This window comes from Brachycentrus maculatus, unplaced genomic scaffold (assembly GCF_059751285.1).
Source record: "Brachycentrus maculatus isolate JH-2025_06_01 unplaced genomic scaffold, ASM5975128v1 h1tg000175l, whole genome shotgun sequence".
NCBI classification, from domain to species: Eukaryota; Metazoa; Arthropoda; class Insecta; order Trichoptera; family Brachycentridae; genus Brachycentrus; species Brachycentrus maculatus.
The window spans coordinates 557061-578906 of record NW_028280927.1 but is presented as its reverse complement, the minus strand read 5'-3'; the positions used below and the strand labels follow the sequence as shown (position 1 = coordinate 578906).

The 21846-nt window shown below is 31.0% G+C and overlaps 1 protein-coding gene across 2 annotated transcripts; it reads right to left on the bottom strand.

Moving 5' to 3' along the window:
- Positions 1–9922: 9922 nt before the first annotated feature.
- Positions 9923–21454, bottom strand: FucT6 (alpha-(1,6)-fucosyltransferase 8). Of its 2 annotated transcripts, none has more exons than XM_088262230.1 (10): positions 21248–21454; positions 18709–19199; positions 17353–17670; positions 16544–16709; positions 15559–15745; positions 13848–14085; positions 13168–13321; positions 12567–12740; positions 11778–12020; positions 9923–10465 (listed from the first exon to the last, which is right to left on the bottom strand). In XM_088262230.1, the coding sequence occupies exons 2-10, from the start codon at positions 18951–18953 to the stop codon at positions 10373–10375; spliced, it is 1818 nt and encodes a 605-aa protein (XP_088118356.1). In that variant the 5' UTR covers positions 18954–19199; positions 21248–21454; the 3' UTR covers positions 9923–10372. The 2 variants fall into 2 exon arrangements, with proteins under 2 accessions (XP_088118356.1, XP_088118358.1); XM_088262232.1 differs by having other exon boundaries at positions 21281–21412.
- Between the last annotated feature and the right edge of the window lie 392 nt (positions 21455–21846).

Genomic DNA, 21846 nt, shown 5'->3' with positions numbered 1-21846 from the left:
CTCGCTTCATATTCATATATTAATAATACTCTGTGATGAAAATATGCGGTCCCTAATACTACCAAATAAAAACAAACCATAAATACGTAGTGCAGACACCGCAACTAGATAATGATTGCATTGAAAAAACTAACTGACTAACTGATTGGCAGAGAGAATCGAACGCCACACCACTCTTTATTTATTATTTATTTATTCATTATTTATTTATTTATTATTTATTTCAAGACATATTACATACATAAATTAAATAAACATATAATATTCCCGGTGAGTAATTTCTATTTTCTCATTTTGGGATATGGGATTAAGGTTAACAAGACTAGAACACAAATAGTAAAGTAACAAAAAAGATTTTTTTTAAATAACCAAAACTAATACATGGCAAAATATAAAACAATAAACAGGTAAGTATACTATAATAAATAGGCACAAGAAGCATATTCAAAAGAATTAAATGAGAAAACACGAGGTAAGAAGCATATTTAAAATAAACAAATGAGAAAATATAATAATGAGAAAATATAACAAATGAGAAAATATAAAAAACATAAGGTAAAAACAAAATAAGAAAATATGACTAATCTTTCCATAAAGTATGTATCTTTCCATAAAGTAACTTCTCAGATCATTTATTTTGGATCCCCGAATGGGTTTTATTTTATATATGTCAGGCAGCTGGTTAATTTGGGTATTGGCAATATAATTTAAGGACCTTATTCCAAATTTAGTAGTATTTATCTGTCTTTGTAATCATTCCTTCCTTCTTCCACGTTCATTTGTGTCCTCATATATACCCGCCGATTATTCCTACTCTAGAACTGACCACTTTCAAGTATTTTAAATAATTGTTCCTCCGCTAATTTCCAACCGTAATTCGTGATTTATCGATCAATTTGCTTTCACATATTGCTACTAAAATAATTCAGCTATTTTGTACTCAAAATGATCAAAACAATTTTGAAAATAAAGATAACATCCCTCAGTAGCTAAAAAAATCACGCCATGGCTGGGTTTCCTTTGGGAAGTTAACGCCTTAACAACGTATTGTAGATGACACATTTATTTCCATTTGATAAAAAAAACTAATATTCATGAATTATCCTTTAAGTATCATAAATTCCCTGATAGTATTGATCGACAGCTGGTAATAAAAGTTTCCAAAAATAATAAAAGTTTTCCCACACTCTGAGTAAAGTCGTTAGCTTTTAGTGAACTTTTCACTGCAATTCAAACCCAGAAAATAAAGGCATTTACCCGTATTTTTTAAGAGCAGTGTTTGAAGCATTAAACGCATATATAATATTACGAAATATAAGACATATACATTTATATGAGAGTGTTTTTGTGTGTGTGTTTGTATTATATATTAACACATTCCCGAATTGAATGCTAAGTAATGTTAGTTGACGCCGATATTAATTATTTAGTGGAAGTAACAAATCGCGAATTTGGAGGCGTTTGCTCTCGGCAGGGCTTAAAAACTACGGGTCCATAATATAATATTTGTAAATATATGTTTTAATTTGTACCAGAAGATGAAAACAATTGTCGTTTTCGAAACTAGTCGTAAATAAAAATAAAACTCGATAAAGTGGATAATTCAAGTGTTTAATTTTAATAAAATAATCATGTCATTCCACAAAGTTAATGCCGAATTAATAAATAATATATATGTATATATATATATATATATATATATATATATATATATATATATATATATATATATATATATATATATATATATATATATATATATATATATATATATATATATATATATATATATTTATATATATATATATATATATATATATATATATATATATATATATATATATATATATATATATATATATATATATATATATATATATATATATATATATATATATATATATATATATATATATATATATATATATATATATATATATATATATATATATATAACAAAATCAATACCTACATCTAAAGTAAAGATAGAACGTTAAAAATCTTAAATGTGCAGGCAAAGGCTGAGACTATCTTTATTTTAAATCCATGAATGAATTAAAGCTCCTGAAATTATATATATTTTTTTAAATCACTAATTCACCGGCATTTGCCTCCATGGCACCCTCTAACGATGTTTATCGCGTGTCACTTAGAGGATAAAATTTCGCCCAAAGGGCAATTTTAATGTTTTATTTTATTGAAAAATATATTCATTTAAAAAAACACATGCCAACAGGTGTTGAAATATGTTTATAAAAATTTCAAAAAAGGCGTATGAAAAGGATAAGACTATGTATATTTCATAGACATCAACAAATAGAGCCGTCAATAATTGAGTAATATCACCAATATTAAAATAAGTCTATCGTTTCTGTGACGTCATTCATTACCAACTTACGAAAACAACGCTTTTACGAAGGTGAATTTTACAAAAGAAAATGATGAATGAAAATATTGATTATATCGGTTGTTATAAACACAAAACGAGTTCAATACAATTTTTTATAGGTTGAGTATGTTAAAGTAGATCCATTTTTCATTACGGCGTCACACCTGGTTCGAACGAAGATCTAACATGAAGCCCTCATTGTTTGAACGATCTCGACCCCCCTTGAAGTCGGTATTACACCAAGTAGTCAACACCTCCTTAATGATAAGTTGGTGACTAATATTAGGGAAAAGATTTTTAAAAAGTTTGATGGAGTGTAAAGTTTTCGCTTGATGACCCATGGGTATGTCACTCGAGACCTACTTTCCTCAAAGAGAGAAATAAAAATGACGGAGAGTGCATAACTGTAAGCGGACTGGTGTGAACTAGAAACTTGCGGCATACTTTAGTATCTCAGTGTAAACAAGCAGTGGTGTAGTGCATCAGTTGCGAATTTATTTATACATATATATATATATATATATATATATATATATATATATATATATATATATATATATATATATATATATATATATATATATATATATATATATATATATATATATATATATATATATATATATTAATATATATATATAAATATATATATATATATATATATATATATATATATATATATATATATATATACATATACATATATATATATATATATATATATATATATATATATATATATATATATATATATATATATATATATATATATACAAACAATAGATTGAGGTGAAATTATGAGAAGAATGGTAAATGTCACAAACTGTATAAAGTGATCACATAAACTGACCAATAACATGTCGTGACTTGCATATTCCCTCGTCAAAAAAATCTATAAAAAAAACATCTTCATCACTTACTTTAGAAAAACTTCTAAAGCTTTTTTTTCATTAAAAAAATTGTTTGAACTTATTTGGTCACTAGCAGAACATGATAGTACCTAAAAAGTCTAGGAATTGGGAGAAAAAAAAATAAAACAGGTATGTTGAAAAAATACTTTTTAATGCACTCCCCAATTACCGAAACACACATACCTAGAAATTTTAAATATGAGATTCATGCATATATTTATTAAGTGCATTTAAAAATGAACTATAACCACAATAGTTTAAAAATACATGTAATAAAATAGGGAGGGCCCTGCATATTCTCTTGAAAATACTACCGCATTGATAAAAACAATAATAAATGTAGTTATTTAGTCAACCCTTCTCTTGATTCGATGTATTCTACCAGGAAAATTGCATTTTCATTTCTCAGATGCAACTAAGTTGTGGTTGAAGGTTTTAATCAAAACCACATTAGCATATTTTTGAGTATTAAAATCAATAGAGCCATCTATCAATTAATTACAAAACTTAAGCAAGATGGCTGTCAACAGAAAGTGCATAGCTCATTTTTACCATTATTAGATAGATAAACAGACATTTTAGGAATAAATGTTTATTTGTAAAGGTTAAAAATATTGTAACTGATGTGTTATGAATGTAATTTATATGATATTATAGATATGACTTCATAGAAGTTATATGTGATTTTGAAATCATTAGATATTTTTAAGATGTTATAAGATATTTATTTTCTTTTCAATGCTTACTTTTATCCATGCCAAGATTAGGGTTAAAACAAAAATAATAATATATTTTAGTGTTAAGGTTTAAAATATTGCAGGACCCTACAAAAAAACAGGATTGAGGTTATATATTATAGAAATAATCAACAATCTGATCACTCCAAATATATTTATAAAAAAGTTTTTTTTTTATATGCATAGTTAAATATTAAATACAATAGTTTATATGATAAAACGTGTTAAATGTGAATTTATGATTTAATTTGAGACAGTTGTTTTGTGAATTTATACAAAGTTAAGGAGAAAAATAAAATAAAAAAATAGTAGGGAATATATTTAAGAAAAAATACAAATTGATGGTAAAATTAAAGAAAATACATGTGGTTAATTATGTATTATGATTCTAATGAAAGGTACATCTTGGTTTACATTTTATTATGCACATACATAACATTTTGGAATTAAATTTACTTTGTGTAAAAAAAAAACTTCTTCCAGTACCATTTTAGATGCCCCAGTTGTTGGTGATCACTTTAGAGAAAGTCTTCTACTGCTCGGTATAACTTCCCAAATCTTTTTTTTATGATAAGTTAAAGGTATTTAACACAAATTTAAACGAAGGCAGTAAAATTTTTGTGAATATTTAGAAAAATTTATAATAAAATTTTATAATAAATTTTTGATATATAACTTTTCGACAATCGAAAATTTTAATTATTATATCGTCCAAAATTCGAAATTAAATGACGCGAAAAAACTATTTTAAAAAATTGGAAAATTATCAGATTTTTTATCAAATGATTCAGATAAACAATTTCATTAAGTTAGTACATTATTTTGTCAACAAAAACTATTTTCTGTAGGAATATTGTCGTACATCAGTTTCTCTATTGTCAGCATATTTGGCGTCCGGGCTTAGTCTACAAAAGATGGTCAAACAGAACACATAATTTGACTATCGAGCAAAATTTATCACTAAATTGTTGGGTAATATATCCAAAATTTAAACACGGTTATTGGATTGAACTTAATAATTCTACTTTTATTTACATATACATATATGATAATATGTGACGCGTTTTGTCTTATTAAGACATATTATTTTTATAGACATCAAAGATGAAGAAGAATATGGAAGTCTGGGCATTTATGGGGTTGACGACCGACATAGGTGGGTTTAAGTGATCACTTTACACACGTGTAACATTCACCAATTCTACCCATTATTGACAACCACACTACTCAAGTTCTATATATATATATATGAACCAATTTTGAAACATTATGGATTTTGTGTGGATAAGTTTTCTTCTATTTTCTTCAAACACACTCAAAATTTTGTTATAAAGACATTATCCAACACTCTGTAATAACTAATAAGACGAAACACGTCACATATTATCATATATATATGTAAATAAAAGTAGAATTCAATCCAATAACTGTGATTAATTTTGGATACATTTTACCCAACAATTCAAAATGGAATTCTACCAACTGCTGCAGTTACGATATAGAATTTATCACATCCAAAAGTTTTATATTCCATTGAGTATACACTGTGTGTTCCACATATACGCAGAAATACAATTTGTATTTATTGGATTGTACAGAATCCATTGGCCTATTAACATTGGTCACATACAGATCAAGCCGAACATCTGGAAAAGGATTTTTATCTTGTTGTTTTATTCGGTGGTTTTTAAAATAAAATATTTTTCGAATTTTGGCCAAATAAATTTTAGTTTGACGAGCTTTTACTTATACAAGAAAAAAAATACAATTTATACAGAATTATAAACATATTGTCAATGCACTAACTTTGCCACTATTTGTGAATCAGAACTCAAAAGTGAAATAAAAGATTGATGTTATGTATAAAAATAAATTCTTACATATTATATTTCTGATCTGCACATGAAAAGCCTTAATAATAAGTGAAGAATGTCTTGTTTTATGCCCTCTGGATTTTTTTTTCAATTGGACTGGAATGATACATTTTTTTAATGTTTTATTCATGAGCAATGGATTTGTAAAATATATACACACAAATAATCATATGTACATGGCAACCCTTCCTAGGTATGCTATCATTAGGCATAAATTATCAATTGTTAGGTTAAAAAAATTAAATATATAATTACATTCTTTGTTCCAATAGATAATAAAAAAATATTTTGTAACTAATCATTACGTCAAAATCGTAATCATGCCAAGTGTGGCTTATGTACCCGTCTAGTCAAGAGATTCAGTGGTTGCCTTGCGATCTATGGTCTGCAAACAGTACTGCTACTGCGGAGTTTGCAGACACTGTTCCGAGTATTTAGTGCTGGAAGTGGGAATTAAGGAGTGGTTTTTTCTCCACTAGTTTTAACAGTATTAACAGTACTAACTTAATAAAAACATACACACAATGATTCATATAATGCCAACATACCGTTTTACAGAAAATTTTCAAATAAATGTGTTAAGTGATTTTTTAAAGTTTTATAAACGCAAACCAAATTTTAATATAATAATTTATATGTAGAGTATGCATGTTGAATCTGATATTCTTTTTAACTGATAATAGTCAATATACTTGGTTTGAATGAAAATTGTATACTTCTGCATCCATTTTTAATTAATCAATATTACAAATCTTTAATCATCAATAGAACAGTCTCATCATATTACATTTCCCAAAGTGAATTGTGTGTATGTTTGCTATTTGACACATTACTATGTAGTGTATAAATTCACTATACATTATTATTACATGACAAAAGCATCGATAATCCATTTTATTATGACAAATAATTGTGCTATAAATCTATAGTTTTTGATACAAAAATAGTTTGAGTGTTGTTCATACATAATATTGGAATTAGCAACAAATTTATCATTAAAAGGTACATAATAAAAAAAATCCAAATAAATTATTTGTATATAGAATAATTGTTAGATAAAAAAAATAGTCTTTAAAATAAATAAACAAAAGCATATGAGAAAAAATGTTACTGCGAGCAAATAATTATATTTAAACAAAAATAATCTCAAAATTAAGGAGTCGAAAAATATAAGAATATATATGCATTTAATAATAACAACAAAAAAGTAAAAGGACAATTTGACTACATTGTTTTAATGCGCACATTATTAATATCTATTTTATTATGGATTTAAAACCACATTTTAGCTGGTATTGTTATACTAAAAATAATTTTCCCTCCTAAATAAATCAAAGTATATAGCTGTTTTAAAGAAAAGGTTTTAATTTTAGTTTCTAACTGATTAAATTTTCGTAAAAGTAACCGTTTTTAAAATGTATACGAAACTCCATCTTAATTTGTTTTAAACAGTTATTAAATAAACCAAACAAATTTTATTATTTTTGATTGATGAAAGTTTTAATTGCAGTGGAACAAAAAATACATTTGTTAATATGATCAATGTTCCATATATGTATGTAATAAGGCAATTAAAAAATAAAACTGGCATTACTTCAATACTTAAGATTATACATATCACTCACTCCTTTCAACAAGGTCATATATCAAATATCGTCAATTTTCAGTTGTGCATGTTTTCGGAATGCCCAGAAAATGTACTATATCCAAGCAAAAGCGACATATTTTTAACTTAATATTTACCCGCAACAGGGCAGAAAATGTTGTTTTTTCATTTTGAAGAAATTGTATTGTTTAATTATTTTTTAAATATACTAAATATATTTCAAATAGAGAAAAAAAAAACCTTCAGGTTTTACCTAAAAAGATTTGTTGCACAGTAAAAAGTTCAATAAGTGGCTTGATATTAATTTTTAATACATTTTATAATATTCTTAAACTTTAAAAACGATCTCCTGAAAAATCAAGTATTTTGATTTAAGACGTTGAAAGGAGTGAGCGATATGTATTTTACTTATCCATAAAAATATACACAGTGGCAAAAAAAACAAATGAATGTGAAATAAAACGGATTTTGGTGAAAATCCAGAATAATGCACTAGTGCATATAAAAATATCAGATTTACATATATGGCTAAAATGTTTGGTAAGCCCTGAAAGTAATGGCACTTTATTATAAGCCGCAGATCTTCTAAATATTTATTTAGCCTAAAATTAAGGATTTAAAATAGTTATGTATAAATACAGAAGACTCTTGATTTACTTGAATCATTTTGATTACGAAGCGCCCTAACTAGGATGTTTAAAAATCCGGACTCCGGTTATAGACAGGCAATATGTTGATATTTATAAAATTGTAATTTTGAAATATTTTAAATTAACTGGGAAATTTGTCCTACCGGAATATTTTTTCATCATCCATCCCTGTAAACCAAGGGTCTTGTATTTTATACATAACAAAAAAATAATTATGAAATACAAGTAATTATCAATCAGCAAAATTTATCATTTATATAAGACTAGGAGGCAAACAAATATTTAAGTGTGCCGATAATATCATAATTAAATTTAATCCATATTTACATTTAAACAAATACTTAATTTATAAAATATCCCAATTCTGTATATACTCATTGTTCTGGTAATTGTAGAAATTAATCTTTAATACTTGGAGGAAATAAATAAAATTAAAATTATATCAATATTTGATATTTCAGTTTTGTACTGACATTTCTTGGTAGAACTGCATTTTACAGAATAAAACAACAACTTTTTAGTTTTCCACATTTATTTTATTTGACCGTGACCAGGTCACTGGTCAAATAAAATAAAAGTGGAAAAAGTTGCTGTTTTATTATAATATTTGAGATTCTTTCTATTTGAGAACACCATACCATACATATTTTATAAATAATTTACATAGCCTCCATTAGTAACTATAATTTATACTTAATTGAGAAATGAAACAAATCTATTTCCATCAAAATTAATTCTGCGATAGTAGCAAGGGACTGTATAATGCAAATTTTTGTAAACAGATATTTGTATTTTTTTAGTGTTCAGAGTGATGACAATTTCAATTTACTGTTCAGTAAGACTTTGGGAAGGTAGGGTAAAGACGTGGTCATTGACCCTGTAAGGTCAGTTCAGTCAGTATTGCTCAGCAACCAAATCTTTCACTGTATAAATATACTTTTTTGTTGTTGTTGGATATTCTGTTAATTTGAGATAAAAAAGAGTTAAAAGAAATTCACACATTTATGCTAGTCATTTGCCCACTTGCAAAATTACTTATATGTTAGAGTGTAACAAATGATACATTAGAATTCAATTTATATTTTGGCTAGACATAAGGTAAAATAACCTGTTTTAGACATTTATATACAGCTAAAAAAATGTGATAATTAAATATTATTTATAAAAAGTTATGCAGTCAGGAAAAAAAAATAAAAACATAAAAATTTACATCAAAAACAGCTTGCGCGTGTTGACTCAACAAGGAAAATAAAAATAAAATCATCTTTGATGTAAAATAATAGGATGCTTAAGAATTTGGGAGCAAAGACACTCTGGTTACCCTATCTACCTAATGATAAAAAAATGACCATTCCAAATATATTCAGTACAGTTCTTAATCGTAATTTTATGGAACTATGTTGTTTCCAATTTTTTAATTCAATTACCAAATTCATTAGCCTTCTTTATAAAATGCTAAACATTCTATGTATATGTTTAGCATTTTATAAAGAATGCGTGATGGGATGTGCAATGTCTTTGGTTCAATTCCGAACTGGACCAATAAGTGCTAACTCAGAATTAACTATAATTTTAAATATAATAATAAAACACTTATATAAGACCAATTTCTTAAGTTTATTAATGTAAATATGACTAGTTTTGAGAACTATGTAGAATGTTCTCATTAATAGATAAAAAAAAATAAGCCTGTTGTATGAAAACATCAGTGGTTTTCAAAATTAGTCATGTTTACATTAATAAACTCAAAAAGTAGTCTTATACAAGTGTTTTATTTTTATATTTTATTCATCATGTTATTCCACAAAGTTAATGCCAAATAAATAAATAATAACCTATGAATCGTTAAGATTATACAAAAAAAAAACATTTGAGGGTTTTCAGTTACCTTATTGATGTTCAGAAAGTAATTAAAATAAATAACGGTTAACAAAAATTGTGTTAACCAAAAAATAACATTTGAAAAAAATACTTTCCTCTAATTTGATCGCGGTTTGTGTGTCCTAAAATCTATAAAAAAAGAATATATTACTCTGAATTTTTACAACACGTTAAAGTTGAAATCTCCGTTAATCTTTGAGATGTAGATTATATCCACTTAATATCATCAACTAGAAAATAGTCACTATTTACTAATATTTTTTATCACAAATTGTACTCAACATAGGTAAATTGTCTTCGCCGAGTTAAATTAATTTAAACGAACTATTGTGCTTGTACCAGGGGAACTCCAGTGTATGTAGGAAACTCAACATCGTTTAGTTTATCCACTGTCTTGAATGATGGGAAAAGGCCCACCTAAAATGAAGAAAAAAAAACAGTTATAGAATACATTTTTTTTTTTAAATTACCTAACGTCCAAGTGACTCTGTAATCTAGCTACGGCTTATGCAACTCCGCTTATCATGACCCTACTCAGGCTTCAACTTTTTAAGTTTCATAGTCTATGCCTACTCGTGAGTGGATTCACTCTTTATGTTTAAAGTTACTATAATTTCATGTAATTCATGAGTGAAAATTCTAGGCAAAAACACTCGCTAATACAATTTTAAAGGCCAATCGTACATTTTTATTCAACTTTGCCATATTGCGGATTTTTGCTAGAATCATCTTAAGATCAGGTCAGGGGACTCATGTACATCCAACTCAACTTTGGTCTTGAATGTAAGGCTGAATTAAGGATAATTTAAAAGATTAACAAGAGTTCTTTAAGGTGGTATGGAAATGTGGAGCGATTAGATAGCGAGAGAATGACTAAGAATGTATATGTGGCGAATGTGAGGAGAGATAGCGAGAGAATGACTAAGAATGTATATTGGCGAATGTGAGGAGAACAGAACAAGGACGGCCGAAAAAGACTTGGCACAATCAGATCAACCAGAGCCTAAAATCTGGTGGTGTCAAAAGTCTGCATAATCGGAGGGCATGTATGACTAGATGTATGGCTGTGAAGGAAGTGAGGAGTATATGTAAAGGCGGAGACTGACCGGAGCATTTCGTCGTAACGTAACATATTACGATGCGAGCATTCAGGCAGTCAGTACACCGAGCCGAGCTGTTTGCCGCTCGTTCCGAATGCTCCATCCGAAGTCGGATGCAATTTTAGGTTAGTACAGGGTTGCCAATCTGTGGGAAATTCCCCAAACTGCGGGGAATTTGTAAGGATTGGCACTGTATATTTTTTTTCTTGATTTGGAGTAAGCAGTAATTTATTGAAATCACAGAACCAAGAATCACATCTTCGTCGTCCGACATTTTAACTACAGTACGAATGCAATGTTGCAAAGATTCATACAGATTTTGGGTTATTGATTCAGATTTTCTGATTTTTTGGTGTGACATATGGCAACACTGAGCACAAGGCCACTAGCGAGCACTGATCGCGGTCAGTCAGCAATGCCGTAACGTCATATAGTAACATGCTCGCCGCGAGCGATGTTACGTTGTTTTGTTACGACGAAATGCTCCGGTCAGTCTCCGCCTTAAGGATAGAAGAGTGTGGCATTTCATCCTCTCTGCCTACACCTGTAGGGAAACGCCGTGATGGTAGCAGTAGAGTAGTAGCAAAACTGACTTATTCAGCAAAACAAGACCAGTGCACATAATGTACCTGATTGGTCCTCTTATTCATGCCTTTGCTGTAACCGTTCCAGTGGTTGCCAGCTATCCCGACGTTGTCTCCCACCCGGAGCTGCATCTCCTGGGGACTCTGGGGGGGAGGGTCGTGTGGCAGCACCGCCTGCACATTGTGGGCGTTCTGCCCACCAAAATAGTAGATGTCGTCTAGGGACACAAAGCGATCCGACGCATCCACATGCAATGACTGCATGATCTCGTAGGCTGCCCTGCACACCTGCCAAGGGGAGAGATACAAATTAATAAATCTAATAATGGTGGGGTTCTTGGATTCTGTTTATTAATTCAATATTAATTTTAATGTAATGTAAAACTATTTTATCTAGAAAATAAATCTGCTTAAGGTCAAAATTTGTTGTGTTACTGTTACAATTGTATAATTTAACTAATATTGGTCAAGAAAATTTGTATCGAAATAAGGTGGATAAGTAGTAAGAAATAGATGATCATACTATAATTAAATTTAATTAATTTATATGTGTGTGGATTTGTGATAGATCGGTGGAAAATATGGTGTAAAAATATTCTACGAGCAGATACTGTGAATTGTTCTGGTAATTATTTTGGAAAATGTCCTTAAATGTAACAAATGCAATTCCTTTTGCTTTGGGTGATTTTGCACATGAGCCCTGAGTGGTAGTAATTAACTAAAAAATATATGATTTTAGCTGGATGAGGGCAGGATACAGAGGGTGAATATCAGCTTTTTAGTGACAGAATACATTCGCAATATATAATATTGAAAATTAAACAATTATTGTACCTGACTACTGAATGTACAGACTAAGAAATCACTGCGACTGAGAAGGTGAATATCCAAAATGATTCCGTGCAATGAATTGTCACTATATCTTGTGGACACGGCGGCTGTTTTTGCTACATTTGTATCTCCTAAAACATCATACGTGGGATATTTCTTAATTGCTTCCGAAATAACCTAGAAGAAAAAAAAACATACATAATAAGCAAACAAAAAAACTAATCACCTTTTAATGTGAAATTGACAATATTTAAGTAACTCGAAATTCGCCACACATCATCCACTGTCCACGAAAAATCGCTAATGGCCAAGACCTCAATTGCGACTGTAAAAGATTAATTGGTCAAGTCAAAATAAGCATCAGTGATAAATCAGTAAATATTACTAATTTTATTTACTGTCTTCAGGATGCTTTAGATGTGATTTATTAGTTTTATTAGAATCAGGTTGCAGTCCCAAGTTAGTGTTGCTGAATCTAACACAAGTCTCATACATAAAAATAGTACTAAATATAAATACAAATATACACACTAAGCATGCCAGCATTTCTCTCACGTATACATAATATAAATATAGTATAAATATATTCAGTTAATAGTCTTACTTTTGGATCATCAGAAGCGAGATAAATGCGCCTTTTATCAACCTTTTGAACCATCTCTAGTCGGGTGAAATATTCATCCACGTGTGTCATGTATTCATCCAATGGGTGGAAAGCTGCTTCCGTTCCAACCTTATCTGTGCGCCGAATGTGAACCCTTCAAGAAAATAACATATCAACTCCTCGCATCTTATCCAGTGATACATAACAGCGGTGGGTAAAAGCATTAATGAAAGAATGCTGATAACTAAGTATGTACATATTTGAATCTCGTGGTACTGTCAGTTTGTGCTTTTAAAAAAAAAACAATATTTTGAAACATTTAACAATATGAAATTATAAAAATAAAAAAGGGAATTTTTTTAAATATAATTTTTGAGATTACAAAAAATATGGAGTAAGTAGCTCTTGTAATACTAAAATTATCATATTATAATTAATATATGGGGGGATTTCAGTCCCCTTACTTGAGCAGGCTTGGTTAATTTGAATGTTTTATTTAGAGAAATCAAATAAAAATTATCTAAAAATAATTTGAATCTCACTATGAGAACTACTCCAGTAAGCTCATTATTTTCTACTCTTTCTTACCCTTGAGGTAGTATTTCATGAATATGGCGCTATATATATTTTCATAATTAATTATTATTATTAACAGCGTGTAGTTTAAGGGTTCAACATACCCCACGATGGGCCCGTGGAAGCCCATCCTCTTGATGGCCTGGTCGAGGAAGGTGGCGGTGGCGGGCTGCGGGCGCAGCAGGAACTTGAGGAACTGGCCGAGCCACCAGGCGGCGGGGGCGCCGTGGAGGCGGCGCAGGCGCGGGGCCAGGTCCGCCGGGATGGCCAGCGGCAGGAAGGGCGGCCGCGGGGACAGAGCGTCGATCACCGGGACGGACAGCACTTGCGTGTACCACTTGCCTGCAAATAGACAAACCAGTGATACTCTGATTTTATGTTCCCGGATTTAACATTTTCCTGCCAATTGCGTGCAATTATTTCAGCCCCGATATGTTTTTGAAATTTTTAAATTTTTTCCCCCCAGTTTACATTAAAAATATCCCGACATTTGATTTTTTACTCCATCTGTAATGGTCCTTTTTTACATTATTTGCAATTATTGTTTACATGCTGTTTTTACTGTTTTATTTGTTAAGTCATTACGAATGTTTAAATGTATTTTTCTCAATACCCCCAATTTATACGTTCCCTTCATTTAGGTTTCGTATGGATAAAATCTCAACTATGCGATTTTCACAAAAAAGAAATCAATACCATCACTTACATTTCCATTTAGGTTTTCGTATGCAAAAAAACTCATCTATATAATTTTAATTTTTTTTTTCAATACCACACAATTAGATCTTCCTGTAACTCCTGTAATTGGAGATAATCCAGATTTTGTGAAAAAGTATTTGGAAACACTCAAAATGTTGTATTAGATCTTTCATTCAAGTTTTATTTTATCAGTCCCTTAAAAAACGTAAAATAGGAGTTTCATTGTATTATCATTTCTACTGCCGCTAGTGTGCCAACATATTTCCATGCTCAGGACACAGGTGATTCAAAATGAATGGTGAAAACATAATGTAAACAGGGGTATTGTTGTATTGACAACCCACCAGTTATCCTTACTACTGACTTCATTTGTGGATATGTATTATCTGATATTAAAAACAAATTTGAAATTTCAGTTAAGTATTTTTGTGTCATGAAAACATTATCAACTTTATATGAACAACAACGATTTTGTCTAAATATTTTTTCTAGTTGAGCACTGTTTTAGGTAATAAACCATACAAAGCGTCATTAGCCTTTGTACATATTGCTATTTTCCTAAATATAATTGCTATTATTAAATTCTAAGGGTTTGATGCTTCCATAAACTATCTGCATTTTCAGATAGTAATCTGCCAGTCAACACCCATACTACAAACACGAGTGTATATGTGTGCGTACCACGTTTGCGTACCACATACCCACAAACAGAATTGTAGGCCCGCTTCCCAGCTTATGATTTTTGCATTGTTAGTTATAATACGGTTTTGGTCATCAGGAATGGTAAAAATCCATGTAAACAAGTCATTAATTTGTATGATTTAAAAAATATAAATGACGTTATTTGTTTTTTGATAAATGTAATACAATATACAGTAAACAGGCAGCAAAAGTCAAATCAAAAGATGATTTAAAATGCTTTTGTAAGTAAGACAGGCAGAATATTGTAAGCGCTTGGAGACTGGAGATTGATGTTAAAATGGCCGCAAGTTTCTTTCTGATCACTTTACTATCACGCAATTTACGATTAAGATAATGTCACATTATTCTGACATTTCTAGCAAAAAGCATTGATTATTGAGAAATAAAAATGCAATAGTAGTAAACATAGATTACCTGGCCATACGTCTCTTGTCTCTCCATCAGGGGAGGTGCAAGTGTCGGAGACAGGATGGAAAATCTGTTCCCAGCCGCCACGGTGGTACCTCCAGCCGACGGAGTGGATTATGAGTGTCCTCTCTGAAGCGTAGGCCAGTATGAAGCAGTATACTACGTGATGTAACTGGCAGCCATAACCACAGCCCTGAGCATTAAATAAATATATTAAAAAACTAGTAAGAAGTGATAATTAGATAGAAATGAAGTTTTACTGACAAGCAATAACATCACTTTATTTTAACACACTAAGAGCGCTTGTACACTTCACAGAATTTTACTGTCCTGCAGTCTAGTTTTTTCAAATAAAAGCGACTATGCAGGTTTAGCATGATCGAGTTTACACGCACCATGATCGCACACCAATTGAGCGCACCAATTCGGATAAAGACGGACAAGTGCACAAGCCAATCATCTGTTTTTTCTTGCTAACCGGACTGCCGGACAGCAAAATTCCGTGCAGTGCCCAAGTACCCTAAGGTAGCTTGTGCACTACATGGAATTTTACCATCTGGCAGTCCGGTTTTGAAAAATAAAAGCGACTATGATAGTTTAGCGTGATCGAATTTATGCGCACCGTGATCACACACCGATCAAGCACACCGATCCGAAGAAAGAAAGACAAAAGCACAAGCTAATCCGAGCTAATCATCCATTTTATATGCTAATCGAAGTGCCGTACGGTAAAATTCCATGTAGTGCACAAATACCCTAAGGACGGTTTGGTCGATTGATACTTAAGGACGGGAAGTGTATTTTTACCTTCTGCACTGGCCTAATTTCAAAGTCAGAAAAGAAATAACTTAATGTTTTTATATAAATATTATGTACCAATCTCTTTATTAAGGTCTAAACTATATGTACACAATTATCAAATCCCGTCGCCAGCGGTCCGCAGGTGTAAAAAAACACCCTTCCAAATTGGGTTAACATCAAGACATTTTACCTTATTGAGCGTGCACACAAGTTTTTTTGCTTTAGAGCAATCTGCGGGGTTCTGCAAAGCGTGAAGTCTTCGCTGGACTAAATCTCCAAGTGCAGCGGATTCAGTTTCTCGCCATCTCTCATAGCCATCCACTTCTGGGATTGTGTGTAGGTCATTCAAAATGGAACTGAAACATGAGTAGTGAGATTGCAAACTGTATAATAAATATGCATAAGTATGTTTATACATATTATCTTTCTTTTTTATGTTACAGGATAAAGAAAGGAAGATAAAACTCATTTAACTCTTTAATGGGCTTTATAAAGCTACCATATTGACATACAGTAAAAGCTCATTAATATGAACAATGTTAATTTACGTATGTGAAAATTCTGGTTCTGTGATGATTATTATACTTTTTTATACTTTTAACTATTAAAAAGTGCTTTGCACAATATGACAGATCAGTTGAACAGGAGGATAAAGATATATGTAATGGCAGAAAATTAAAATAAATAATTAATACAGGATCTGTTTAGTTCTAAACAGTATTAATGGTTAAAGTTTAGAATGAATGAGAGATTCTTTTAAAAAATTGATAACAAAAAAAAACATTTGTACTGGAATTCTACATGAAGTTAAATATAATATTATGTATATTTCAGAGAGTGTTGTAAATAGTATCTAGTTTCATAAATAGTTTTATCATGTTGTAATGTTATCACTTCAATATTGTAGCATAAATACATACATTTATTATTGGGAAATAGTTAATAATTAGTGATGAGGTTTTCGATTGATTACAATAAGTATTATCTTTTTGAACTAACCGTTTATGTTCAGCCCCTAAACTTAGAATATTTTGCAAAACTTTTGTAATTTCGGGATTTTCCGAATGGTCCATATTCATGACTTTGACAACCTCCGCATGAACAAAATTCCAAAATTCACGAGTATTAGTTTCAACCTTTCTTCTAATATTTTCATACTCTGTGGAAGGATTAGACTTTTGATCAATGTCTTTCCTCCATGTTGTGGTTTTACCAGTCTTAGCGCTCTCTAGAATATCAATAGTATTATCCAAGGCTTTATTTACAGATTCGTCGAGTTGTTTCACTAATTCTAATTGTTGTTCCTTGGTGAAGTCCCTGGAAAAAGAAATTACAATATTGACTCAAAGATGACTACAAAAACAAGACTGACAAAACTTAGTTTGGATAAAATGTTCTAAAACAATATACAGGAATTTTGTATATGAAAGCAGTAAATTAGGTAAATTATTTAAATAAAGACAACTAATCATAACTTCGATGGGTGCCAAATGTACACCACAAAAACATTTCTGAAATTCCTTCAACACATTGTTTGCAGGTAATGCTTATAAAACTCAAAGCAAGAAACTAGCAAGTTTTGAAAATAGATGCCTGAGGCGAATACTGGGTATAAAGTGGTATGACTTCGTCAGGAATGACGAAGTGAGGAGAAGAACTCAACAGCCCCTCATACTGGAAGTCCTGAAGAGAAGAAGGTGGAAATGGTTGGGACATGTCCTTAGAATTCCACCTGAGGGCATCAATCCCTCGTGTCTCTTCTTCCAACCCCGAGGATTCCGGCGCCCCGGAAGGCCGCTGACGACCATTCACCGACTATACTCAGCGGAACTTCGAGACGCCGGACTGACCTGGGAGGAAGCCAAGGAGATGGCGCGTGACAGAGTGACTTGGAGACGACTCGTGTTGGCCATATGCTCCACCTAGGGAGCGAACATGGATAGAAGAAGAAGAATGCTTATAGGCGTCTTTTACATACTGTTGGTATGGTAGAGATCGGGAGACGCTTATAAGCGTTTAATATGTTTACTTTAAGTAGAGCGCGAGAGATGCCAAAAAACATTGTACAGATCGGAATTGGGTCTGCGGACACTTATGATTAGTATACCGAGGGTCGGGGTTGATGAAACAATCACCCAATAACGATGTGTATATAATTCATCAGTTATTGACTCATTGCTTAACTTATTATTCATAAAGTACAAAATACAGTTCATAAAAGTATGTCAGTCTATTTATAACAGGCAGGTGTCACAGTGACAGTTTCAATATTTGTAATGATAAATAAATTACTTTTTTCTGTAGAAAAGACAGAAGAGTAAAACAAAACGAAATTGTAAAAATGTTAAGATTTACCTTAAATTAAAATCTCGGAATAATGTTTTCAATTCTTCATTTTGTTTTTTGAGAATTCCAAGTTGCTGGAATGCCTGAGTCAGACGATTACTGACGGGTTCAATGTTGGACTTGTCACCTTTATTAGGGCTGGTGCACATCATGGGCAAGGCAACCATGACCATAAAGCATATCCATATGATAACAAGGAACATGAGAATCTGCCCCCAGCGACCTAAAGTCGTTTGCCGATGTAACATTTTCATTTTCACAGCACCAAAAATATACAACTATCAGATCTTACTCAGATACTTCATTTAAATATAACTTTTTGTCTGCTATGTTAATTGAATATTAACAGTGTTTTACGTACTTAAGAGATTAAATCAAATTAAAATTAAATTGTTTGCAATTATCATAGTGCTTTCATCGTTTAAGTATGTATTGAGATTAAGAATCAGATTTATTGTTACGACATAGCATATTTTATCGGGACTCCATGCAAAGGGAATCTGAAAGAAACAATTAACAACATGAAATAAGTGTACTCACACTGATAAGGACTAATATAGTAAGGACGCTTGTCCACTACCCGGAATTCTGTGTAATTTTATTGTCCGGCACGTCAGTTAGCTTATCCACTACGCGGAATTCCGTGTAATTTTACTGTCCGGCACGTCGGTTAGCGTTTTAAAACGACGATTGGCTTGGATTGCCTTGTGCTTTTGTCCATCTTTCTTCGGATCGGAGCTCTTGATCGGTGCGTGAACACGTTGCGCGTAAATTCGATTGTAAAATCGTCGTTTTAAAACGCTAACACATGCCGGACGGTAAAATTCTGTGTAATTCCGTGTAGTGGACCAAGAGTTTCATTTTAGAATTTAAAAAAAAAATATATTCACGTTAGAAACATATATAATAAGATGTTTTTTTGAAACAGTTAAAAACCCAAATATATTTTTTGACGTATTACGTTGTGCAACATATTTTTTACAACTGATTAGCGGGACACCAGATTTATTTTTGAAATATTTTTCATTGAACAGTTGTAAGGAGGCAAATATTAAATTTAAAAAAAATGTTTTATTTGTTCAATCATAGTGACAACATAACTTTTTTTAAAATATTTATTTTCTATTTAACACTAAGTTTTCATTATTCGTTCTATGATTTTAAATTTGTTAACCGTATTTAGGGATGTTAGAATGCTGGGAACAAAGTGAATGGTGCACTGAAATCAGTTATAGCAAATAAAAACCTATCAGCGGAAGCTAAACTGGCAGTGCACAACGGAGTCCTGGTTCCAACTCTAATGTATGGAAGTGAAACATGGGGTTGGCAAAAGAAGGATGAAAGTAGACTGAATGCAGTCGAAATGCGATCTCTCAGAAGAATGTGCGACAAAACGATGTATGATAGATGTGCGAATAGTGAAATAAGGAAGGAATGCAAAGCTGAGATAAGCATTATCGATAAAATTAAGAAAGGTGTGTTGTGAGATGGTTTGGACATGTGGAACGAATGAGTGACAAAAGAACGGTAAAACAAATTTATGAGGCGAATGTTAGTGGGAAAAGAAGCAGAGGAAGACCGCGAAAAACATGGCACGATCAGGTATGCCAAATACTTGGAAGTGGTCAGGTTAGGAGTCGTAACAATCGGCGGGTATGTATGAGGAGATGCATGAACGTGGAAGAGGCGAAGAATGTTTGCAAGGACAGAGTGGTGTGGCGCTCTATTCTCTCTGCCTACCCCTGCGGAGAAGCGGCGTGATGGTTAGTTAGTTAGTTAGTTAGTTAACAGTATTTAGCGGTGCAAATTTATTAAAAGTGGAATATGCAAATATGTAAGTGGAATGACACAGATAAGATATCGAAATCTTTGAAAAAATAAAACTACAATTCACTCACTATAATTTTTTTTTTTTTTGCGCTTGCACTATTGTTAAAAATATAGCTGATCAATCGTTTTCTTTACAACAAAATGCCTAATTGACATATATGATGAAAATAATACTAAAACATACTTTTGTTGGAATTTATTTATTTTACTGCCTAGCATCATGCCAAACATTTGAAATAAGGGGATATTAATACCATGAATTAGTTAGATCAGAGGCAATTTTAGAAGTAAGGAAAATATTAAAATAAAAAATATTAACAATGAAATCTGAATGGGTAATTCTATACTTGTTTTAAATATTCATTACAAAGTCCACCAATTTTGGTTAGAACGTGAAGATTATTATGGAGTGAAATTGTTTGAGCACCGTGACCAGATAAATTATATGAAAAATATTATTGATAAATTTTGCACAAAAAAATATAGTAAAACAAGTATTGAATCGAATAGCTAAACTCTAAATAAACAAACAAATATTTACTTATGTATTTTACATAGAAATTACATTTCTTTCTAAAAGAATGGTTCATAAAAAACAGTTGGAACCAATTTAACGGAATATTTACAAAACGTTTTGTTTTTTATATATAGGAATGTTACCCAGGAAGTAACCACTTTTCTAAATAATACATTTCAATGACCACCAAAGGTTCCTTACCGGTAGTGTGATAAATATTTTTAGAGTACATACATATCCACAAATCACACCGCTTATAAAATATTAACGTAATATAGCATTTCAAGCACTGAGGATAACTTTTTTTTTCAGTCAAATATGTTTAACATTACGTGGTGAGATTGTTTTTATGAATTTGAGTTTCACTCGCCCTGCTCACTTCTCAGATGGCTTGACATCAATGGTACCAATAGAGCGAGCATAAATTTAAGAATGTCAATCTGAAAAAAAGCTGTGGGTTGCCTTATTGACTGAAAATATTTTTCAATATTGTCCTCATGTTTATAAAAATATAAAATGAATCAACCGTAGGTAGGTACTAATAAAAAATACTAAATGCATCCAATCTGTACTGCGTTTTAAGTATTTAGCGTAAGGTTTTTTCTTTCCCTACAATAGTCTTTGATTTACTTTTCTAGCAACTAAGATATTTAATGATTAATTTTGATCTCTCAATGGGGTCGAAGAGCAAAACGCAAATATTCCAAAACTCCAACCAGCGAAATGAGCGAAAAAGTAATACAGTGGAACCTCCTATAACGAGCATAATTCGTTCCAACATCTTACTGGTTATGCGAAAC